The 25,719-nt window shown below is 45.5% G+C and overlaps 1 protein-coding gene across 2 annotated transcripts in view; it reads left to right on the plus strand.

Moving 5' to 3' along the window:
- Nucleotides 1–25,719, plus strand: part of MKNK1 (MAP kinase interacting serine/threonine kinase 1) — a 32,920-nt gene extending 7,201 nt beyond the window's left edge. The window contains exons 3-14 of one of the 2 annotated variants that reach the window (XM_015563147.1): nt 792–846; nt 1,502–1,608; nt 3,991–4,092; nt 6,500–6,597; nt 9,518–9,597; nt 11,159–11,232; nt 13,481–13,585; nt 16,615–16,670; nt 20,550–20,645; nt 22,201–22,395; nt 23,042–23,206; nt 25,700–25,719. In XM_015563147.1, the coding sequence (XP_015418633.1) occupies nt 839–846; nt 1,502–1,608; nt 3,991–4,092; nt 6,500–6,597; nt 9,518–9,597; nt 11,159–11,232; nt 13,481–13,585; nt 16,615–16,670; nt 20,550–20,645; nt 22,201–22,395; nt 23,042–23,206; nt 25,700–25,705 (1,092 nt within the window). In that variant the 5' untranslated portion in view covers nt 792–838 and the 3' untranslated portion in view covers nt 25,706–25,719. The other variant, XM_015563146.1, reaches the window with a different exon arrangement.

Raw genomic sequence — 25,719 nt, forward strand, 5'->3', positions numbered from 1 at the left:
CGGGAGAGAGATAGAAATATTGATGAAAGAAAATCATTGATTGGCTGCCTCCTGCACGCCTCCTACTGGGGATTGAGCCCACAACCTGGGCATGTGCCCTGACCCAAATCAAACCCGGGACCCTTCAGTCTGCAGGCCGGTGCTCTATCCACTGAGACAAACAAGCTAGGGCATACACATGTTTTTTGAAGCACACTTATAGTAAGTATATCACTGGATTCTCACATGGGGTTGCTGGAAAAGGCGGGCATTATTTTTAAACTTATCCTGTGGATGAGGAAACTGAGACCCTAAGAGGTGAAGTAACTTGGCCTTGGTACTATGTCTGGTACCATCTGAATCAGGACTCAGTTTGTTCTCCTGATGCCAAGCCCATGTGCCTTCCCTATCAGCAGTGTGCTTCCTTTCCAGCTCCACTTCCACCAATATACAAGTGTGGACCACGGAGCCTGCCCAAGATGAAGGCAAGGGCAGGAGGCAGTGGAAGTGCTGGGAGCCTCCACACCAGCTGGTTCAGTCTGAAAACAAAGGAAGTGCTCACTTCCTTCTCTGAAGTACCAGGCACATTGCCCAGCCCTGTAGCAAGGGCTAGAAAGTTCAAAACCTTTTGAGTTTCACAGCACTCTTTTTGAGAGGAAGTTTATCAGGGAATTCATAAAACTGTGTTGTCTGAAAGGCAAACATGTACCCAAATTTCTTTCAGTATGTGCACTCCTACTTAAAGGGCCTGGGTAACATGCACTATACCTAACACCTCCTGTGTGCATCATTTTATATCATTTTCATTTCAGTGCATGTTCTCTGATGGCTGGTGTACTAGTATGTCTGACTTAAGGAGATGCAGAGGTGAACAGGTGGCAGTCCTGACCTTTAGGAACTTCGGGGAGCTCTCACGGCCACATAAAATCAGTGCTCTAATAGTTTCCAGCAGGGTTGGGGAGCAGAGAATGGAGCTTTGACTTCTAGTTCAGCGCAATAATCCCATCTGTTTGCATAGTGCCTAACAGAGTTTGCACAGACCTTAACTCGTTTAAAGCGATAGAGACTTTTGAGATGAGTTTTAATAGCTGAGAAGAATCCTTAGGCCAGTGGTCGGCAAACTGCGGCTCGCGAGCCACATGCGGCTCTTTGGCCCCTTGAGTGTGGCCACCAAGTTTCAATCGCACTGTACGTGCGCGCCTGCACGCGGTATTTTGTGGAAGAGCCGCAGTTTGCCGACCACTGCCTTAGGCCAAGGGAAGGAGGTGAGCCAAGGACCTGTTTGGTTGTGGAATCTTGCCCTCTGAAGAAGCTTTTTCAAATGATTGTGTGCATGTTAAATAAGGCCCCACAGGCCCCACTGTCGGTGATAAAATAGACTATACACAGGCTCCAGCGAGGAAACTATCAACTCCTTGGTAAGATTATGACACCTCTCCCTTCCCTGTTCCTTCAGTGTAAACAGGGAAGTTAAGCATATTTTTTCACTTCACTGTCTTCCTACGTTTTTTTTTCTTCCTAGTTTTAAAAACAACTCTCCTTCAACAAGGTCTGTTTCCAAGGAAAGTCTTAACCATTTGTCCCTTCTGGCATACCCTCTTCCAATGAAATCCATGCAGAATAGACCAGGTACTCTATCTTTTTGTGTGTGAAGCCATAAAATCTAATATTGAGTGTGCAGCCATGCTCAGAGGTATGCTTCTTCCACAAGAGGCTCCCTCAGCCCTGCTGTGGTAAAAACCAAGTATAAATTGCGGCTAACAGGGTTTTCTAGCTAGAGTCGTAAGAATGTTTGAGCGTCCCCTGTGAATTATAATGCCACCAGCCCTCTGGCTCCTCCTCTACATTGCCTGCCTGTCGGCTCTTTTGCTTGTCCTTGGGCCTTCCATCAGAGTGTGGGCAGGGGAAGGAGAAAGAGAAGTGAATCTAAAATCTGTCCCATCTGCACTTGGTTTGCAGTGCTGGTGAGAAAATAAATGGGGACCGGGGTTGACATTGGACTGCACACAGAGGAAGAGGAAGAGGGACAGTGGTCCCTCCTCAGCCTATTGTCACAGTGGTCAGTGCCCCCTCCCCGAGCACCTGAAGATGAGTGATCCTGTGTTTTATTTCTGTGGAATGTCTCACTATATTGAGCAGCGCTTTTCTTTTTAACATACCTTGGTCAGGGTGGATTTTTGGGTGCTGATATTTAAGTTTAATTTTTTTAATTCATAGCATGTTACACAAGATGAATCTTGTGCTTGAAGCTGTCGCCTAGAGTAATATTTTGAGATTCTCTGTGGATTCCTTTTATCCCTGTGGTTATCTCTTCTATAAAGTATAATTGAAGCCGAAACCGGTTTGGCTCAGTGGATAGAGCGTCGGCCTGCGGACTGAAAAGTCCCAGGTTCGATTCCGGTCAGGGGCATGTACCTGGGTTGCGGGCACATCCCCAGTAGGAGATGTGCAGGAGGCAGCTGATCGATGTCTCTCTCTCATCGATGTTTCTAACTCTCTATCTCTCTCCCTTCCTCTCTGTAAAAAATCAATAAAATATATTTTAAAAAAAAAGTATAATTGAAAATCTTCTGTCATCAGATCCTAAAAGTGGGAGGAAGAATGCACCTAAATTGAGCTGTCAGACACTTGGCTGCCTAACCATGCTTTCTGGATTGTGGTGTTGAAAAGGGCTGTCGTTCTGTGTGCTTTCTCCTCATGGCTGTCATGTATTCGCTTCTGAGAACACTGCATAGAAGACGTGCATCAGCTCTAATCAATCTTCCTGAGCCCTTCCTCTGATCGTGTTCAGGAGGGTCCTCTCAGAAGAAAGTGGGCCTTTTCCCTCAATGGGCAAAGAGCCAGCTTCCATTTCAAAAATCTCTCTCTCAAAAAAAAAAAATCCAACAACCCAGAGCCTGTGTTTATTGAAGGTTGGTCTAAAAAGCTCTCATACCATATGCCCCATCAGCACTCGAGTGCCTCTATTTTAGAAGGATGTAAAGGTTTAATCACCCTGGTGGGGATTTAGACCCAGAGACTTCAGAGAAATCTTATTATTTCTAACTGCAGGCAAAGAGTATTAAGGCTCCACTCTGGATCAGGGGCATGACATGTTCTGTAAGTAATTTATCTTTACCAGGGGAAGGCCCTTACTAGAGTGTCTTAGAAACAGTACTACGATTGGGTACTGGCTCATTATTCCTCCTTTTCTCTTTCCTCTTCTCAGTCTCCTGCTTATTCTTTTTGTCCCTTCTTTTTCCTGCCCAATCTGTCCAATGTCCAAATATCTGTCTCCCAAATTTTCCCTTTAACAGGGGGCACCAGGTGCTTGCCAGGGAGAGATAATAATGCTTTTGCAATAAATGACCTCGTCCAGCAGCCTGGTGTAGACCTGTCAACTGCAGACTTCTGAATGGACCCTACCTGTATCCCCTCAAATAAGGAGCAGGGAGGGAAGAGTGTGCTCTGGCTCCATAGGCACTCGTCTATGCTCGTAGACATTCCTGCCCTATTGTACCTTCGCAGAGGCAATCTCCACTCAAGGCCTTGAAATCCCTGTGCACATCCACATAGGGATGCTATTAATCGTATGATTTCATTTGCATGCACTCCCTCCCAACCACACCCTCCTTCTTGTCTTTCTGGTGCTGAAGCTAGAGGATGTCACAGGTGGGATTCTGCTTATGGATTCATTGTTCTGTTTGGGGGCTATAGTTTGACTGGTGGCAGATCTAAATCCATGTGCTAATGAGCTTGGTTAAAGCAGACCTCTGCTATCCTCTTTTAATCTAGCCTGTCTGTCTGAGTTTCTTTCCACAGTTAACGATCTGCTATAATGGTTTTGCCTTTAGTTTTGCCTCCTGGGTCAAAACAAATCAATAGTTCTCACAGATATTTAAAAACCATCAGTGTAAAGCTCCTGGGTCTCAGGCCCCCCCTCCCACTGTTTTGTTTTGTTTTTGCTTCTGGGCGAACTTACAGCTTGATCAGTACAGTGATATTTCCCTCACATCTCCACTTTTCTCCCAGAGATGGGCAGCAGTGAACCCCTTCCTATTGCAGAAAGTGACAAGAGGAAGAAGAAGAAGCGGAAGGCCCGGGCCACTGACTCCTTGCTGGGAAAGTTTGAAGGTTGGTCACGCAACTCTCTTAGGCCAGGGCCTGTGGCTCCCCAAGCATGGGAGGAGCTTCCCAAAAGCCCATGGGTCTAGATCACAGGATCTGTGTTATCGTAGAGCCAGCTCATGGCTATGTGTGTGATAGGGATAAAAGAAGGAGTGCAAGATCTTACTCAAAGGAGTGACAGAAAGAGAGCGAGCAGAGATGAGAAAAGCCCCTGGATGAGGCACAGGCATCCTCCCAATGGTCAAGGGACAGGAAGACCAATCTGTCAGAGTGGTACATGCAGTGAGATTGGCTGGTGTGTTTCTGCCCCTTCCAGATGTGATCTTTCCCTCAGCTGTTCCTAGAAGGGCTACTGAGAGGTAGAGCAACCATGTAGGAGGAGGAAGAGAGGGCCATGGCTGCAAATGAAACTTCAATCTTCTATAAGCAGAGAACTTGACTCCAAGAGATTGCAGCTACTTGTGCTGAGTTTGACACCGTTTTAAGAGTGGATGTTGTGTTCAAGGGACACAACGTTGGTCATCAAACATTTTGAATCCTGTGTGAGGCACTCGTCCTGTTACCACTGGGCATGTGATGGGATGAAGTGAATCATTGGACACTTCTGCAAAGAATTGAAAGGATCAGTAGCTACTCCTAGTAGTGACATGCCCCTTCATCTATTTTCTTTTGTGAAACCTGAAATAGCTTCCCCTCATGGTCCCTCCTTCCAATAGTGAAGATACACTAGTGAATTGATAGTTTTGTATGGTAGTTCTAGTGACCAGTCCTTTATGAGTCAGGAATATTGGACTTCCAACCACCAACCTATTCTGACATGTGTAAAAGGCTAATACCAAATGTCCATTGTGAGTAAAGCATGGTATTTAAAATACTTACAAACAACAGTGTGTATTCTTTATTTTAATTATTTATTGCATTTATTGGAGTGACATTGCTTAATAAAATTATATAGGTTCAAGTGTACAACTCTATAATATATCATCTGTATATTTTATTGTGTTTACCATCCAAAGTCAAGTCTGTTTCCTTCACTATTTATCTCCCCTATACCATCTTATGCTTCCCCCCACCCCTTTCTCTCACAATCGCCATACTGTTATCTGTGTCTACAAGTTTGTTCGTTTTCTGCTTAATATCTTCACCTTTTTCACCCAGCCCCCCAACTCCCCTCCCCCCTGATAGCTGTTTGTCTGTTCTTTGTATCTATGAGTCTGTTTTACTTTAACCCAGTCAGTAGATGTGTGTGTTTGGGGTGGAGGGGGTAAGAGGAGAGAGAAGGACAGAAGTACCATGATTTTTACAATAATTTCCAAATCAACAGGTCTTACTCTTTCCATGAATCTAAGAGTAGTTCCTGTTATTCAAGGATGGCTTGTGCAATTATAGGGCTTCTCATGACTCAGAGTGATAAAACCTAATTTCATGGTTAAAAAGCATTCTGCTCAGCCTGTGGGTTTAAGTGCTAGGCTGCCTCAAGAGGAAGAAGCCGCAGAATGGAGGCCAGGGGAAAAGGAGGCCAGCCCAGCAGAGACTCTGATGGCGCTGTAGCTTCCTTTGGAAGAGCTCAAAGAGCTTGTGCTATTTGTGAGCTTGGGCAGGCCACCTAAATGTTCTTTCAACCCAAGCCTATTACTCTGTGAGAACCACTCTGACTCAGCACCCTAAAAACCTCGAGGCTTCCGTTTACATGTATGTCTGTCTCCTGTTTCCTGTGGGTGACTTCTGGAAACTTCTCAAAAACCTCCAGAGAGGATCCTGGGGACTGCCCTGTGTGTTGTATAAAATAAAACAGGGTTTTATTCCCCTTTGTATCACCAATGCCTAGCACAGAACTGGGCACACAGTAGTTGCTCAGCAAATGAGTAAGTGAATGCATGGTGTCCATTCAAATTACACCCCTTCTATGAGGATCCTCCAGATTCTCTGAACAGATAGATATAACCTTTCCCTTTTCTGTTTCCTTTTTACTGTGTCTTGTCCTCTCTCTGATAGTATTTCCCACTGTCTAGTTTATTCTGGGGTCATTTGTGTACGTGTCTGTCTTCCCCATTGAATTGTGATTCTCAAAGAGCAGGGACTATATTTTATTCCTTGCTCTGTCCCTATTGTGAATCTAATATGCTGTCTGATACATAGTAGGTGCTCTGGAAATATGTGTGCAAATAGAAACCCTTCCACTGACCTCATCTCTAAAATGGGGAACAGGATGTCTTCTATGTGATCTAGTTGTTGAGAAACTGAGTCCTGAAATGGCCAGGAAAGCTAATGGTCTTCTTCTTCACTGCACTGGGGAGTCACCGTGTGCCTGTGTTGTCAGACCAAGGAAGCTGAGTAACAGAAGCTCTTCTTTCCATCTTAACTTGCAAAGGGTGACTCATCCTGTTATTTCTCTCATCCATTTCATCTCTAGATGTGTACAAGCTGACCTCTGAATTGCTTGGAGAGGGAGCCTATGCCAAAGTTCAAGGAGCTGTGAGCCTGCAGAATGGCCAAGAGTATGCTGTCAAAGTGAGTGTCTCATCTGGATGTCTGGCTTTACTTTGTACATAGTCAGTCCTAAACCAAATAAATTTCATATTCCCCGATGTGGTGGCTCAGTAAGATTTGGGGCTCCAAAGCTATATTTGCTGAATTCAAATGTTGGTTTCTCTACTTGCTGTGTGCCATTAGGCAAGTTAGCCTATTTGTCCTTCAGTTTCCTCATCTGTAAAATAGATGTAATAATAGAACCTATATATTATTTTTTGTGAGGATTAAAGAAGTTACTATGTGCAAAGGGCTTGAAACAATGCCTGGCTCATAGTATTAATGCTTCTTATTAATCTGACAAATGAAATTAGCTTCAGGGAGTAAACAAACAGATTTGGAATGAGACAACCCACCTGAATCTCTTTTGACAAACTACTACTATTTGACTTTGGTAAAGTCACCGAAAATCCTTGAACCTCAGTTCCCACATCTCCAAAATGAAGGTATTGATACCTTTCTGTCTCATGGATTGGTTATGAAGGTGAAAATAAAAATGAACTGGTATCAGTAGAAACATTTTACAAATGACAGAATGCTTACAAGTGATGTAGAGTATCATGATCACGAGGACGAAGCACTGAGCTGTGGGACAGGAGAGCTGGCTTCTAGCTGTGTGATCTTGGAATGGCTCACTTCACCCCTCTGTGCTTTCATGTGCTGACCTCGTATGGAAAAAGAGATGGACTGAGAGCAGTGGTTCTCAAAGACCCTGCATCAAGGTCTTTGTATTTTTACCAAGTTTCCAAGTGATTCTAATATCCACCAAAGTTTGAGAACCACTGATCTAGAAACAGGTCTTATTGATTCTAAGGGGGCAATTCAGACTTATTTCAAACCATCCACCTGCGCCACCAGGTCTAAGCACTGCCTCATATGGGCAGACTTGGCCAAATTGACTCCTGGAAGAAGTGTGTTTTTTAACCAATCTGCTATCGTCCCAGCTGTGGGTTTATTAAGGGAAGAACTTCTGCTAAGCCATGTTCCTTTTTGCTGAGTATTGTTTCATGTGGTAACAAAAGTACTGCCTCAATTCCTTTTTGGAAACTGATCAGTATAAATTACAAGTAATTTTTTAAAAAATATGCCTTAAGTGTGGTAAAAACTGCAAATCTCAATTGATTTTCAAATGTCTGAATACATTTATGGATGACAGAACTATTTCTTCAAAGTTGGCTCACAAGAGGAAAACCAGGCCCTTCCTCCATGTCCCCTGGCATCTTTGGGCAAAGACAGACCCTGGCTTGGCAATTCTTGGATTTCAGCAGTTCTGCCCATGTCTCTCGTGTTCCTTGAAAACTCCCTAGAGATGGGCTGCTTCTCCCCACATGGCTGCAGAATATTTGGTTTTATTAGGGCTTTCCCTATAAGCATCCAACTGATAAACACTAGAGTCTCAGGGTGGGAATGAAATTTCAAGATAATCTAGTCTGAATATCCTGTATAACTCCTCAGATAGTTGTACCATGTTCTGCTCCCCCATCTCTAGCATTAGGAGTGCATTACCTCCTCAGAAAAAATTATGCCATTGCTAGATAGCTTGCCTGCTCAAAAGTTCTTCCTGACTCTGATCTGAAATATTTGATGAAAGAACGAGCTGAGTAGCTTCTGTGCCCCAGCACTACGTACACCTCTCTGTGCAGAAAACGGGCTCAGAGGTTTACTAACAGACATGGACTTATTTAGAAAATTGCATTGGTCATGGATGTGTGTGCTACAACATATTGGAGAAGTTTGCAGTGTTCTACACAGCATCCTTGGAGTGAAGGAACAGGATGTCATCATCTGCTGCCTGCTCATCTGGGACTGTGAAGCAGAGCCAGCTCTGCAGAGCAGCAGTTTGGGACTCTGGGTGGGTCTGAAGACATGTTCAGAGTCAGCCACTCCCTGTGTAAACTACCTGCTCATCTGTTGGCTTACCCATTCCTTCAGTCAGTACTTGCCAAGCATCTCCAAATACAGGTGGGGAGGGTAGCATCCCACAGTACCATAGGAGAGATAAGGGCTCTGGGTTCTCTTGAGAGAAGATGTGTAGGATTCAGGCCAGTATAGGATAGCAAGAGCTTCGGAGGCAGCTCTAGGCTTGAATTCCAGCCCTGCCACCTATCAGAGCTGTGGGCAAATGTTTTACCTCTTTCTATCTTTTGGGATTTGTTTTAAGGGTTAGGAGATTATGTGCCTAAATGACTTAATATAGTGCCTGCCAAAGGGTAAATTCTCAGATGAACTGCAGAGGTGGCATTGACCTGGGCCCTTCATTGCCCCTTGCTCTTCCTCCGGCACTAGGAGATCCTTCATTAGAGCTTATAAATTATTATTTTTTTAAATATATTTTATTGATTTTTTTACAGAGAGGAAGGGAGAGGGATAGCGAGTTAGAAACATCAATGAGAGAGAAACATCGATTCAGCTGCCTCTTGCACGCCCCCTACTGGGGATGTGCCCACAACCCAGGTACATGCCCTTGACCGGAATCGAACCTGGGACCCTTGAGTCCGCAGGCCGACGCTCTATCCACTGAGCCAAACCAGCCAGGGCGAGAGCTTATAAATTCTTACCCGAAAGGCAAAAAGAGATATCCTTGGAATAAGAACTGGATAGAGATAGCTCTTTGTCTTGCTGGCTGCCTCAGTCTCCCCTGGGCAGCTGGGGACAGCCCTCAGAAGCTTCCGTGGAGTCGTGCTTGGCCAGAGTCAAACAGCCCAGCCAGGCTGGAAAGCCCTGGGGCCAGTCTGCAGCTTTGCTGACAGAGCCACAGGGCCTATGTCACCAAGTCCTACTCCAGACTTGTGCTTATAACTGACTTGGGCTAAATTTGGCCGTTAGTTCTGCCAGAGGGCTTCTGCTGAGGGGTGTTTTGAGTTTAGGTGGGAATATTTGACAGATGTTGTTCTTCTCATAGATCATCGAAAAACAAGCAGGGCACAGTCGGAGTCGGGTATTTCGAGAGGTGGAGACGCTATATCAGTGTCAAGGAAACAAGTGAGTATAGTGTTGGGCTAGTTGCTGCTTCTCTGGGGGGATGTGTGGCCACAGAAAAAGGTTCTTTCTTACCATCTCCTGACCTGAACTCTCACTTCTTCCCCCACAACTGCATATAACTCCTTGTCTTCCAGTGTTTAGAAAAAATAGGAGAAATAATAGCAGCAAAGAAGCTATCTCCTATTTAGGCTGAAATACTATAAATATCAGCAATTCAGGCCCATTAGATGAATGAGCAATCTGAATGAATGCCTGGGACAAAAATCGAGTTTTATTTCTTTCAAGTGCCTGTGGAAACTAGGCTGCCTGAGTGTTGCCTAGTGGAAACTTTTAGGAACCTGCTGTGATTAATGGATGAGGATGATGAGAACTATTAAGAATATTTGCTGCTGTTTTCTGTTCCTATGATAGTTACATATGTGCAGCTACTACTGAGGGTCATGAGACCTGGTCTAACCTCTGTGCTTGACAGCTGGGCCAAGGTGCTCTCCAGCCCTGTCTGAGCCTGCTCACCACCAGCTCCAAATGAGTGGCTCTCCCACTGTGGCTTTCAATCAGGGTCACCTCTAAGACTTCGCTTTCCCCTTTCTTTCTCTCCATGGTAGGGTCAGCAGGGAGCCAGTGGCCCGGTATTGATGGCTTTGTCATTAAGCTTGGAGGATGGGGGCTGCTGTTGATTTAACTCCAGGCACTGCCTCTACAATCTTCTTTCAAATTAGGCCATTTTGGCCATCTTATTTGGACGCCTTCGCACTAGTAAAAGCCTGGTGTCTCCCAAAGTGGTCAGCATTTTTTTATGAGGGACAGATTTTTATTTTCAGCCTGCAGCTTCTGAGTTCAGCATTAGAGACTCTACTTGGTTTATTTCGTTCTTTAAAAGAAAAAAAGCCCCAACACCTTCAATATCCAGGCTGGTGGCTTCCCTACTGAGTTACAAGACGACCTTGTTGGCGGAGCACGGTAATGCTCAGGCAGACAGGAGTGCTCACCGGGGAAGGCCACAAGTGCTACGGTGGCCGGGAACACGGTGTTTCATTAAGCAGCGCTTAGCAGTTAGGGTCTAGCGGTGCCTACGTTAGGCCCCAAGTCTATTTGACAGATGTTTCCATTTTCTCCAGGCAATGTAAATACTGCCCCGTGATTTATGGGCAAGAGGGAGGGCAAGTAATTATTTGCTGCTTGCCTCCAGGACACACACCTACTATTCAGTGTTATTAGCCGCAATTGCTTCCAGTCGGCTGCAGATTTTATTCAGTTTAATGTGACCAGGACTTTTTTATAACTCTACCTAGTGGGTTTTAGGGTTGGGGTTTGACAGCACAGACTTGGTGAAAACACCAGAGACTAAACATTATGGAAAGATAAGGTGACCTGAATCTTGCTAACACCATTGGCTGCTTCTCAAACATGGGTCTTTAATAAGCATTCTGATTTCAAGTTGATTTCTGCCCTGTTACAGGGCGTTGTATATTTTTTTTCATTGTATATTTGTAAAATGGGCTTTAATATATAATACCATTTTTCCTTTTTTTTCCTTTCCTCCTATTTTTCCCTATTTAAGGAACATTTTGGAGCTGATTGAATTCTTTGAAGATGACACAAGGTTTTACTTGGTCTTTGAGAAATTGCAAGGAGGTACTTACTGTTGAGTATGTGTTTGGACTTCTGATTAAGACCCAGGGTGGTGATCATCCATCATGAATCCCAGAGACTTCTAAAACGAGTCAAGCTAATAAAAAGGATGAAGGACTTAAAACTGCCCTTGATTTGGGAGAAGGGAGGCCGGAGGGAAGGATGATAATTAGCATTTTGCAGAGCTTAGAATGTCACCTGTGTGGGCATTTCATAAATGCCTTCTCATTATAATGGGGCTCGTAAATAGATACATGTAGTCATCAATTTATCAATCCATGTTTTGACACATTCACTACTTAACAATTAATTGTGGGCGGAAGCTCCTGCATACATTGTGAAGTACAGAAAGGCTCACCAGGGGAGAGGAGGGTCCTATTGTTTAGGATACAGACCCAGGATAGAGAAGAGGCCAGAGAACGTGCCAACCTTCAGTTAGAATGTTGCCATTCTTGACCATCACCACTACTGCCATCACCTACACACACAATCACCGGGATGCTTGCTGAAGTTGCTTTTCTTACAAAGAGAAGGAGATAGAGAAGCACTTGTCCTCCCCATCACTCACCCAACCCTAGAGCACATTTGCTAGGTGAAGGTTAGGGAGGATGTCTGAGTGGAGGACTATGATGGTTAAAAGACCATGCTTTAGAAACCAGCAAAGCTAAATTTTAGTCTAGCTCCATCACTTACCTTGGGCAAGTCACTTAACTTTTCCAAACAGTATTCTTTCATCCGTAAAATAGGGATAATGACAGCACCTACCTCCTTGGGATGCTGTGAAGGTTAAATGAGATAATTCATGTGAAATGCTTTGCTCAGTGCCTGGTAGGCACTAAGGGTTTAATAATTATCAGCAGTTAATATTATTAAAACAATTGGCTACGATGGGGACTAGCTGAGAAGTGTGTTACACTCCACCTTCCTTTTTAACAAGTTTGGAAACGAGACTCATTGCAGCAAGACGAACCTGTGATCTAGCCTGGAGCTGGTTTTCTTGGAATGTTTCCTAACATGTTGAGATCCCTTGATTGTTTCATCTGGCAAGTGAAAGATCTTTAATCTCATGTTCGTGCCAAAGCCAGAATAAGTAAACATGTACCACTTTTAGGATGACACCTTCAGTCCAGAAATACTGGCTTCCTGTAGCGAGCATAAACCACATTGGAGCCAAGCCATATATATGCTAGTGCCTGTGCCTGCCCTGCCCTGCCCAATAGCACCAGTACTTTGAATTACATGTTTTAATACTCGATGCCGCTGGGTCATCTGTACATATCACTCAGAGAGCAACTCTACTGAAGCCAGATCCAATGGGTAAAGAGTGTGATTGGCCCAGGGCAACTCATCTGCCCAGCATTTGGGCCACAGGTCTTCCTGTGGGGAAGTCTGCATAGGTTCTGAGGCCCAACTTACTGGGCTTAAGTCCTGATGCCACCACTTACTGGGGTATGATCTTGAACAAATTGCTTAACCATTCTTGTCTTTGGGTTCCCTATCTATAAAATAGGGATAACTGTATTTTATACATTTTGTACAATTGTGGTGAGGCTTAGATAATCTATTTAAAGAGCATTACACAGTGCTTGGCACATAGCAACTACTCAATAAATGTTAGCCAACAAAATCTACTTGGTCTTTGAGAAATTGCAAGGAGGTACTTTACTGTTGAGTATACGTTTGGACTTCTAATTAAGGCCCGAGGTGATGATCATCCATCATGAAACTCAGAGACTTCTCAAACAAGTTGCCAACAAAATAATAATAATAATAATAATAATAATAATAATAATAAAAGTTCAGGGGAAAGAAGTTTTTTCTCTCTCTTTTTTTAATCTTTGCATATCTGGTGAGGGTGTGGCATTTCTGTTTGTAGGCTATGCTCTCATTTGGCTGTAAAGTCAGAGGCAAAGGAGGAAAAGTTCCTACAGAGAGGCCCCCTATCCCAGGTGGATTCACTTGTAGTTCTTTTTTATTCCAGAAGCCAAATGGCATTTAATATTTTGGTCATTTAAATAGTTGTTCTCACTCCCTTCTACTCATCATAGACAGTACAGAGGTTAGCAGTTCCGTTCTATTCAGTACAGTTTTGTGCTAGTGCCTCTTCTGTGCCAGGAGCCACACTTGGTGCTGGACCTTCAGCAATGAATAAGCCTATGTCCCCCACCCAAACCTGTGGACACTTGGCCTCTGACAAGCTATACTCAGTGAAGACTGAAAAGGCATTTCCGTATGTTCCTCTGCTTCCCAGGCTCCATCCTGGCCCACATCCAGAAGCGGAAACACTTCAACGAGCGCGAGGCCAGCCGCGTGGTACAGGATGTGGCTGCTGCCCTTGACTTCCTGCACACCAAAGGTACGCCGAGCCTTGGCCTTGGTGGTGGGTTGGGCTAGGCAGTCTCTGGGGACCAAGGGAGCAAGGCAGGCCAGGCAGAGGGGCTGGGCCAAGAGCTGGTGCAGCTGGCAGGCCTCCCCATGAGGGTGAGGGGGGAAACCAGGGTGCCTCCAGACTTCTGATGTGGATGGGATAGATGAGGACCTGTTCGGAATGATAAGGATTATGGAAGAAAGAGCAGGGAAGAGAACGATAAAATCCATGTTGAATAAGGTGTATGTGGGTGTGTGGATGTGGATGATTGTCTTTCCCTTTTCTAATGAAGAAGGCAAACCATGCCTCATACAGCCTCTCTAGTATGAATATGTGGGTGTTATTCCTTTTAGTCTTTTAAAATACACCACCTATATTGGCATGATAGTATATATGTAGTTTTATATCTTGTTCACAATAAATGGAAAATGCGTTTTTCTATTAACATGGTAAGTTCAAGGTATCTGTCGAACCTCACAATGGTAAAAGGCAGAGTTGCTAGTGTTTGAATTACACTTTGGTTTACAATACTTATTTAGGACTGATTATTTAAGAATTTTTTTTGTAAATTAAATGTTTTTGCAAATTGGCTGTTTTTGTCCATTCCCATAAATATGTTTAATTATAATATACATTTTTTAATTTGCCAAACAGCAGTGCCATGGAAATAATGAATTCTGGCTTTACCTTTTTACCAGCTAGAATAATGCCTATCCCACAGAGTTATGGAGAGAATTGTATCACCAACAGTAGTTAACACTTAGATAGCACTTGCTATGTACTGGGCACTGCTCTAATCCTTTCATCTGTACTTACATAATTGAGTGTGTCCTATGTGTGTGGACATATACAATATGGAGCATAGTACCTGGCACATAGTACATGGTTCTTCAATAATGTTATTTCCTCCATCCTTGTCCCCCACCTGGCATAAAGCATTTTTATTCCTAATATTCCCTTAAAGCATTCTACCTGATGGGAATACTGTGTGACTTCACTCTGCTCCCTTCACTTTTGTGGATGTGGGCCCCTTGGTTGTGAGTACACAGGACCACTGTAGGCATCCTGCTCACGCACAGTGCAGGCTGGTGTGGCCTGGTGTGGAGGTTCTGGTTCCTTGATTCTAACCCACTTCTTCCAGTGGCCGGAGAGAGAGCTGCACCCAGGCCACACCATGTTGGGGGCCTGGCTTGTACATGGGATGAAATTTCCTAGAAGGGGAGGGTCTGTGCTTTCTGCAGCATGATGGATGGCAGTGGTTCTGTTTCTGAAAGCTGGGATGCATGTAGGTAACACCTGCCTGACAAAGATTTACAACTGCTCCCCAAGCTGCCTCCATAGATTGCAAAACTGGGTCACGCTTTTTACAAGATCCATACCTTAGAGGGGAGTAAAGGGGGTTTTATTTTTTATTTATTTTTTTTTTCAAGAATGTACTAAAGGGAACAGAGGCTGGTGGTGTCTGAGGAGTTCTGAAATGCTTGTTAGCATCTAGCTGGGCAGCTGCCCATGTGCCTAGAAGTTGGAGGGGATGAAAAACGATTTCTAGCTGAACTTGGCTGTTTTCTAAATAACTTCACACCGGGAAGATGAATTGAGCAAGAATGGGTCAGCCCGGAAACAAGTTCCATACTCTTAAATACTGGACACACTGCAGCCTAACCTCTGGGAAATGAACTGGAGTAGCTGGATGGCTGGTACGCTCATAGAGGCAGGCCTATTATTACACAGGGCCCTCAGTTCTCAGGCTGGGGAACGCCTCGGCCATCAGCACCTATTTGGGGAGCAAGGCTCCATGTGTGGCTCATGATCCTTCTGTGGGAGCACTTGCTGTAATGGAAAATATCTTTCACTTTTAGTGCGGAGAGCTGCAGCCCGACTCAATTTGTGCAGCCTGGACTGAGTTGCTCTGGGTTCTCATTCAATTAGGTGACTGATGAAGTCATTGAGCCTGCTGGAGCTCAGGTTTTTCCTTTAGTGAAGAGCCTCCGGTGGGCTGGGCCTCTGTCACCTGCCAGGGAGTCGCAGGGCTGCCTGAGAGATGGATCACCCAGAGAGTTTTAGTAAAGCCGGCTCTGCTTTTTCCTGTTACCCAAGAATCCTCTGCTGCTCTCCAGTCCTTCCAAGCAGGAGCTGTTTGACATTTGCTCAGCCTTGCAGCCCTTCTGTCTCTGCCTCATACATTCTGCAGGAGGAAAGACAAAGGGAGGTTTCTGGGTCTACCACTAGAATTCCACAGCCCTGCGAGTGGTCTTTGTCCCTGTCTTTGGTTAGAAGGTGGTTTTCCCCCACGTGCCTTCATGGCCCAATCAATAGGTTTTAACCCCTCATGTGCTCAGCTACTATCTGCAGTCTCCTTCAGGAGGGCTGGCCAGAACGCAGGGGCAAGAGGGCTTATCTGAAGAACACCCATGGGCCCAAGCAGTCTCTGCTGTGCTCTGGCAGGACTGTCTCGGATACGCGGAGGAGAGAAGGGAATCGGGGAAGCTTGGTTTACAATACTTATTTAGGACTGATTATTTAAGATTGTTTAATTGTGTGTGGAATGTTTGATAAGAAGGAAGTCCCATTGACGGGATCTTTTTTTTAATCGGCCACACAAGAAGAAATGAGGTAGAGCAGTCCCAGCCCCCTGAGATGCTCTTAAACGAGGCACTCATTATTTCAGCATAGCTGTTCCAAACATGGCTGTTTGCAGAGCTCTTTGCTCTGTTTCGTGTTAGGTTTCTTAGTCTTGGTTGTCCCCACAGTGCTGAGAGGTAGGGTGGCTGGGATTCATTTAGCCCTTCTCATCCTGCCAGACTGCTAAAGCTTCTGCTTCAGACCGACTTGCAGATTCAACGGTGCTTTTGGTTTGTCTCTGGTTACTTCTGCCTCCTGCAGCTCGTTGACTTTTTAATGTACCATAATTGGGAATTAATCTGCGAACAACAGCATTTGGAAAAAATTAATTGTGTGTGGAATGTTTGATAATTATGTGCATATGTTAACTATTTCCTTGCTCTTTGTCATTTCAGGCATTGCTCACCGAGATCTGAAGCCAGAAAATATATTGTGTGAATCTGCAGAAAAGGTACTGGGGCTGTTACAGTGTTTGCACTGATGGGGGAAAGCCACCTTGCTTTCAGTATAGGTTGTTAGCAGTTTCCAGGGTTAATCCTTGTCCCTTCTTTGCTGTTTCAGCAGTGTGGTTGGCTTAATCCTGAGAGTTTGTAAAATATAGGAGACCCACACAAAATGAATGTTTTCTAGTCCAGTGCACATACCTTTCGAGCAGTTGATGGGAGTCATAAACAATAACTTAATCTTACATGAAGCAAATCTCTGCCTATAAATGATGTTTCTATCATGGTATATATGTCACGAGAGGTGATAATTAGGAAGCAGGTTCTTGAAATGAGTTTCTGTTTCTTTTTTTGTTGCCCATTAGAAAGTAAACATTTTTACTTGGTGTTGAACAAATGCCATCTATTTTAAACTTTCCCTCAACTCAGTCTACAAGTGTTTGCATTTCCATCGGCACGTATGAATGTGACAGATTCTGTGTTTGGTAGGAAGGGTTTAGGCCAGGGGTGGGCAAACTTTTTGACTCGAGGGCCACAATGGGTTCTTAAACTGGACCGGAGGGCCGGAACAAAAGCATGGATGGAGGGTTTCTGTGAACTAATATAAATTCAAAGTAAACATCATTACATAAAAGGGTACGGTCTTTTTTTTTTTAAGTTTTATTCATTTCAAACGGGCCGGATCCGGCCCGCCGGCCGTAGTTTGCCCACGCTGGTTTAGGCCCTGGTGGTTTTGATGGCTCACATTCATAGTTCTGTGTGTGTATACATGTGTGTATGTCTGAACATGTGTGTCTTGGTCTGAATTAAGGGATAGCTCATGCATGAGGAATGGCTGTGAGTGAATATGTGAGTCAACTTAGTACTTACAACTCTTGTGGGGATTAGTAATGTTTTAGCTCCAATATGATCTTGTGCCTTCCTGTCAATGACTCTGGCATTAAACTATATAATTTATCATTATTATCATTATGATTATTAATAATTATTATAGTCAACATTTGTAGTGCTTACAGTATGCCAGCACTATGTGGATATACTAAAATTTTATAACTATTTAGTATTTATAAAATCTCATGAGATAGATACTGTTATTATCTTCATTTTATGAATGAGGAAACTGAAACTTGCCCAAAGTCACTCAGCTGATGAGTAGTAGACTATAGATTAAAACTCAGGTAGCCTGACCCAGACTCCATGAGTGCTCTGAACTACTCTGTTCATGCTCTTTGTTTCATTTGATCTTCATGGCATGGATTTGTTGCCCTTTTATTATGGTTGAAAAATTAAAATTAAGAGAGACATTATGAAGAAAATTTAAAAAGGGTAAAGGAGCGCCGGCTGGTGGCTAAGTGGTTAGAGCATTGGCCCACATATCAAAGAGTTGCAGTTTTGATTCCCAGTCAAGGGCACGTAGTACCTGGGTTGCAGGTTTAATCCCTGGCCCCATTGGGGCACATGCAGGAGGTAACCAATGATATGTTTTTCTTTCCCTCTTTCCCCCACCTCCCTTCCACTCTCTCTAAAAATTAATGGAAAAATATTCTTGGGTGAGGATTAACAAAAAACAAGGAGGGGATTAAAAGGAGGCTTGACTTGATTAGTGAACACACAATACAACATACAGATGATATATAGAATTGTATACTTGAAACTTATATAGTTTTATTAACCAATGTTACCCCCATAAATTCAATAAAAATTTTAAAAAATAAAAATAAAAGGATAACCCACAGAATGAGAGAAAAAAATTGTAAGTCATATACCTGATAAGGGTTTAATATCCAAAATATATAAAGAATTTCTATCCCTGACCAGTTTGGCTCAATGGACAGAGCATCAGCCTGCGGACTCAAGGGTCCCAGGTTCGATTCAGGTCAAGGGCATGTACCTTGGTTGCAGGCACATCCCCAGTGGAGGGTGTTCGGGAGGCAGCTGATCAATGTTTCTCTCTCATCGATGTTTCTAACTCTCTATCCATCTCCCTTCCTCTCTGTAAAAAAACGGTGAAATATATTTTTTAAAAAAAGAATTTCTAACATCATGAAGACAATCCAATTAAAAAATGGGCAAAAGACCTGAATAAACATTTTTCCAAAGAAGATATACAAATGGAAATAAGTACATAAAAAGATACTCAACATCCTTAGTCATTAGGGAAATGCAATGAGATGCCACCTCACAACCTAGCAGGATGGTTATAATTTAAAAAATGGAAAATAACAACTGTTGATAAGGATGTGGAGAAATTGGAACCCTTGTATAATGCTGGTAGGAATGTAAAGTGGTGCAGCCACTGCGGAAAACAGTTTGGCAATTCCTTAAAAAGCTAAATGTAGGATTACCATACTACTCAGCAATTCTACATCCATGCTTATACCCCAAAGAATTGAAAACAGCCTGGCCAGCATGGTCAGTGGTTGAGCATTGACCTATGAACCAGGAGGTCATAGTTCGATTCCCAGTAAGAGCACATGCCTGGGTTGTGGGCTTGATCCCAAGTAGGGGAGTTGCAGGAGGCAGCTGTTCTATGATTCTCTCTCATCATTGATGTTTCTCTCTCTCTCTCTTCCCCTGTGAAATCAATAACAATATATTTTTAAAAAAGAATTGAAAACAGAGTTGAACTTGAACACCAGTGTTTGTTGCAACATTATTCACAATAGCCAAAACGTGGAAACAACCCAGGTGTCCATCAACAAATGAATGGATTAACAAAATGTGGGTATATACATACTAGTTCAATGGAATATTACTCAGACATGAAACAGAATAAAGTTCTGATAGATGCTGCCATATGGGTAAACCTTTAAAACATTATATAAGCAAAATAAGCCAGATATAAAAGAACAAATGTTGGGTGATTCCATGTATGTGAAATATCTGGGATAGATAAATTCATGGGGATGGAAAGTAGATTAGATGTTCCTGGGGCTGGGGAGAGGGGTGAATGGAGAGTTACGGCTTAACGGGCACAGAGTTTCTTGGGATGATGGGGAAGTTTTGCAAACAGATACTGGTAATGGTTGCACAACAGTGTGAGTGTGATTAATGCCACTGAACTGTACACTTAAAATGATTTAAATGGCATATTTTATGTTATATATATTTCATCACAATAAAAAAGAGAGGCTAAGTGAAGGGAAAAGAAGAAAGAATGTAAGAGAAAGAAAAGGGAGGGAGGGGAAAATGAAGAGAGGGAGGAAAGAAGGGGAGGAGCGGTTGGGACTTGTCCAGGCTCCCCCAGGAGGTAAATGTCTGATCTGAGACTCACAGAACCAGCACATTTGACTCTGTGCTGCTTCCGCCACACAGGCCATTCTCCTGCGTGCGCACAAACCACCCTTCTGCGTGGCTCCAGAGATGACTCACGTTTTGTGTGGTCTCAGGCCAGCCATCCCGGTTGGCTCTGGCCTGAAGGAGGACTTACAGTGCTTAAACCGACAAAGTCCCAAGCAAGCAAAGACAAATTGGCCACCTAAGCCACCTGAGATGGCCAAGGGTTATTTTTCTCATAACTCCATTGCCCTCCACCGAATGGTCTGCAAGGAGTGTGTCAGGAATACATACTAACTTCTCTAACTTTTGTTTATCATGAAGAGTTCCATAGGTTTGCTGCTTGTCATATACTCAATTCATAGTAGCCTGACCCTGTAGTGCAGGCATTTTCTCTTAGTCGGAAATAGGCAAGGGCATGGGGAAGAGGACACCGTAGGATGAATCCTCAGGTGATGCCTCATTAACCCGAGGAGAGCAAGCATGACTTGACAGGTAAAGCTGGGCTGGGGTGTGGCAGCCACATAACTGCACCCACATAGTCACCGTGGTCTCCTCATGGCCATTGGTTTCTTGTATTTGTAACCTTCACGCTCCGCTTTCCTTTTCAGGTGTCTCCAGTGAAAATCTGTGACTTTGACTTGGGCAGTGGGATGAAGTTGAATAACTCCTGCACCCCCATAACTACACCAGAGCTGACCACTCCGGTATGTATGACTGGGCACCCTGTGTCACCTCCTTCTGAGCTTCTGTACATTTGGAGTGCCCCTGACCCAGAGCTCTGGAGTCCAGAACAGAGGGCTAAGGAAGGAAAGCGAGCATATCTGTACCTCTTCCTGCTGCCTGAGTTGTCACCTGGCTCACTGCTTGTCCTGATGCCACCCTCCCTGCCCCTGTGCTTAGCTGCTGATGAAACTGACATTAGAGCTTTTAGCTTGGGTTGGGTCCTCTGCCAATGATGAGACAAATCACATCTGTAAGAACAGGCTGAGCTCTGGATCCCAGCCCAGGTAAAGACAGACACCACTCCCAGGCCAGCCCTTTGGCACTCTCCGTGAAAGCTCTGAGAGTCCCATTCCCACTGCCGAAGTCGTGGCGCATCACCCAGGGATGGCGGGTGCGGAGTGTGGCCTCCCTGTGGCAAAAACTGAGAGGTTCCAGGCTCTCTGCATGCGGGCTCGCACGGCTAAGTTGTTCTGTTGCTTCTCTCACTTCACACTTCATGCCCAGATGGTGCTGCTGGGAGCTACTTCTTCCTAAGACACCTCTGTACATACACAATATTCTATAATTATGATCCTTTTTGAGATTTGCTTGCTTTGTAAGTGAATTTTCCTAATAACCTTTATTAAAGACATGCATTTGACTATGCCCATGTCTTATTCTGAGCAACATTATTAGAAATGTTTATTAGCTTTTACAACACTGAGCTACCTTGTTCTCTAACTCATTAACTCTAATTGCCAATAAGAGAAAATGTCCTTTCTTCACTTACCATCTTTCCATCAAATTAGTGTGTGTGTTGGAGGTGGCGGGGGGTGGGGGGTATCTCTTGGTGAACCTGAAATAATGAAGAGGGGAACAAAAAGCATTATTTATTTTTATTAGCAGTTTCTATGCAGGGATGCGAGGAAGGAATCCTGGATCCAGGCTTTGCCACTGATGTGCTTAAACAAATCCCTGTCCCATTCTAGCCTTGGTTTTTCCAATCTGTAAATGGGAGAAGCAGGGAGACTGGATTTGTTCTAAGAGTTCTCCTAGCTATGATGGTCTCCTAATTCTAAATCCTTATGCGTGCTTGCTCTAAGCTTGCAGGGAAGCTTGGCAGGACTTCACTTTAAGAAATCCTTGCTGTATGAATCGATCTCCACAGACCTCCCCCAGAGCCGTGCTTCTGATACATGGAAGTACCTGCGCATTAAGTGACTGGATAGAGAGCTGAGGCAGAGAGCGATTCCTGGAGCTTCTTGACCAAGGGTCTCCGCTTACTGGAGAAGGACCCAAAAAGAGAAGGTGACCTGGAGCTGGTCACATGGATCACGGGGTGATAGGACTCAGTTTCCCAGTGCTCAGTTGGCCCAGCTTTTCTAAGTGCGTTGGTGGCATCAGGCGAGCTCTCTGGCTGGCTTTCCTCACAGCTTCTTGCTCTGCAGCTCTATCATTTTGCTCAAGCCCCATTACATCCTGCTCTTTGCCATCCCTCTCCCTGTGACTAAGCCTCTCTTCTCTGTCACTTCCCCCTCCCCAACCTGGCCCCCACAGTGTGGCTCTGCAGAGTACATGGCCCCGGAGGTGGTGGAGGTCTTCACGGACGAGGCCACGTTTTACGACAAGCGCTGTGACCTGTGGAGCCTGGGCGTGGTCCTCTACATCATGCTGAGTGGCTACCCCCCCTTTGTAGGTCACTGTGGGGCCGACTGTGGCTGGGACCGGGGAGAGGTCTGCAGGGTGTGCCAGGTGAGCGCAGTCCCAGGACCCACTGCGGAGCGGGGCTAGGGGCCAGCAGGGTTGCGGGATGCCAAGCGGGACTGGGTTTGGGGATTGTTCCTGATCTGGAAAGGGGTACCTAGTGCCCCTTCCCTCTTTTGTCCAGGAGCATCCAGCAGGTGAAATAGAGATAATTGGGCAGTTAGCCCAGCCAGTTAGGGAAGATCATACCTGAGCTGAGTCTGAAAGGATGAGTGTGGCCTCAGGGGGAAAAGGGCAAGAAATACAAGTAGGACAGCACAAGCAAAGACACGGGGTTTACAAGGACACAGAGGTTTGAGTGTGTAGAGGGAAGAAGGTAGCATGCAAGGCTGATTGTGGTGAGAGATGAGAACTTAGAGGTTGCCAGGAGCCCATTCCTGGAGGCCCTGTGTGAAGGGCCAGGGGATCCAGGCTTTGTTCTATGGTTGGTATTTCCCACGCATCGCCCACCAGCCTGCCAGATAGCATAGCCATTTGCCTGCCAAGGGCATTCTGTGTCATTTGATGATTTAGGAGAAAGTATGGGGAGTCTGTGGTGTACCCCAGCCACGCGCTGAGCTTCAGTTGCAGTCAGTTGGGCACAGAGTGACCAGGCCTGGCCAGTGTCACCTCAAGAGGAATCTTCTTTGCCTAGAACAAGCTGTTTGAGAGCATCCAGGAAGGCAAGTATGAGTTTCCTGACAAGGACTGGGCACACATCTCCAGTGACGCCAAAGACCTCATCTCCAAGCTCCTAGTTCGAGATGCAAAGCAGAGGCTGAGCGCTGCCCAAGTTCTGCAGCACCCGTGGGTGCAGGGGGTGAGTGACCCAGGGAGGGGCAGCGTGCCACCTCCTCAGGCTGCAGTGTGGCCATGAGGAAGCTGTCAGACTTCAGCTGGAGGGAGACTGTACAGCAGTTTCAATTCCTGTGCACACTGAGCTGACTCCTAACCCAGCCCCCGACTGAGTCCCACCCATACTGTTTGTACATTTGGCTCTAACCTTGGTCACAGACTAAGGCCTTCACTGGCCCATGCTTCTCTGGAACAAACAGAGGCCTCTGGGGGATTCGGCAGAGGCATCCAGCCCAGGAAGCAGCCTGGTGTCATGGGGGCCTGCACTGCCATCCCCTTGTACGGAAACCATTAGCTGAGAGCACCCAGAAGCAAGGCCTTGCTGCGTGGCTGCATGAGGGGCATATATGGTCTCCTTGAGGTCCTGGTTCTGGGTGCATCTTGTCCAAAGGCAAATGGTGGTGTTTTCACCGAACTATTTAAAGTCTTCACTAGAAATCGTTTTTAACCATCCTCCTTAGTTATTGATGGGACCTGACTTCTGTCCTCCAAGGGGTCTGCCGGACCTCCTGGGAGTCATTATATCTCAGCCTCAGTGGCCCCGACAGCCCCATGTTACAGGTGGGACCCAATCCAAGAGTCTCTCAGTGGTTAATTCCCAGCCACTCAGGAGTTGCTGTGTTTACTAGCACTCACCACATCAGACACTCGCAATAGTAGAATGAGTTAGACCCAGTCCCTGTCTCGTGTTCTCATGGGGAGAGGGAAACAAGGGAATAAGTGACAGGGTGGGGTGGCAGACGCTTGAGCACCAGTGGACAATGACCCACCTCTGCTTAGGACAGGCAGGGTTGGGCGGTGGCAGGGGAGGGGGAATGTCTCACAGGGGAAGGGGCCCTAAAGCTGGGCCTTGGAAAATGGTTAGGACTTTGCCAGACAAAGGGCTCTCCATGCAGGGGCAACTGAGCTGAGGGCTGTTCCCTGCTTGTTCTCTCCTTGGAAGATCCGACCCTGCAGGCAGGCCTGGCCAAGTCCCTGTGCTGGGCCAGAGCCTGTAGTAACCTACCCACTCTGCGCTGGCATGGGTGGGGGCAGCTCTTGAAGGAGGGAGCAGCACTTACCCACAATCTATGCTTCCCATTCTAGCAAGCTCCAGAAAGGGGACTCCCCACGCCGCAAGTCCTCCAGAGGTAAATGCTCCCACACACCCAACACCCTTCCTTCTTTGGCTTTGACTTTCTCAAGCTCTCAGCCACATGGGATGGAGGTGGGGGTGGGGAGCCCATCGCTAGGCTCAGGCATATTCCTGAGTGGCTCCCTGGCCTGCCTTCTCCCTACTTCTCTTCCTCTCTTTAACACTCTCTTCTCTTCCTCCACCTGGATGGCTTCCCCAGCCCTCCAGCACCTTCACAGCTCCTCCGTGTGCTGTGTGCAGGAGAAAACCCTGTTTTGCATAACACTTGAATCCTAATGGAAATCACCATTTGCAACCCCTAAAACAGATCTTATGTGTGGGTTATTACAAGGTTTCCTTCTGCCACACGTGGTTTGGTGAAAGTAGCAGGAATCAGGGATGCTGTAAGGCAGTAGCATCAATTGTGATAGAAATACTACTAGACCAACAATAATGGCCACTGTATAGTAAATACCACATGCCAGATATGGTACGAAGGGCTGTACACAGATTATATCCATAATCTTCACTATAAATTTCAGAGAGGTATTCCTATTACCCCATTTTATAGTTTAGAAAACTAAGGCATAATAGATGAGGTTAACTTATTCAAGGCCTTGGGAGTTCTACTTTGAACCCAGATCTATTTGACGTTAGTGCCTTTTAACACTTAATCACATTCTTCTTGGGCTGCCCTGTTCCCAAAGGGCCAGGGATAAAGCATTGTGGGAACCCCTCCAGGAACCAACCTCCTGGCCAGTTTCTGGGAGTTCCACGGGGAAGTCTAACACTTTTACGTTCTCAGTTCCCTTGAGCTAGAATGTACTGCCCGGCTCGTCCTACCTGATTCTCTAGAGCTGCATCCAGATGCTTTGAGGCTCCAAACCTCAGATCCACTTCAGCAGATTCATTCAGCACCCGAAGTGCCTGTGTGTGCCTGCCCTGAGCTGGCTGCTGGGGACGGACACAGAGGCCCAGCCCCTGCTCTTGGAGCTTCCCGCCCTGACGGGGGAAAAGGATACCCACGGGTGGGTTCCATGTGCCCAGCCCTCCCTCTGAGAGAGCTCTGTGCACAGCCCTGGAGGAGGGTGTGCTGAATGAATGGGGCATTTGTCCCTCAAGTCCAAGGATCGTAACAGAGGCTTAAAGCCATTCCGACCTCAGTGAAGTCAGATTCCAGACCCATGCAAGAACGATTTTGCAGAAAGCAGTCCTATGCCGGCTCAGAAAAACCCGGTGGAAGTATGGGCTGCAGCAGTCGGTGGGGGTGTGAAGGAGCTGGCCTGGCTGAGGCCATTGAGTCCTGCCTCCCTTGTTTCTCTGTTTTTCCTTCTGTCCCTGCAGAAATAGCAGCACAATGGACC

Source organism: Myotis davidii, unplaced genomic scaffold (genome assembly GCF_000327345.1).
Source record: "Myotis davidii unplaced genomic scaffold, ASM32734v1 scaffold458, whole genome shotgun sequence".
Taxonomy (NCBI): domain Eukaryota; kingdom Metazoa; phylum Chordata; class Mammalia; order Chiroptera; family Vespertilionidae; genus Myotis; species Myotis davidii.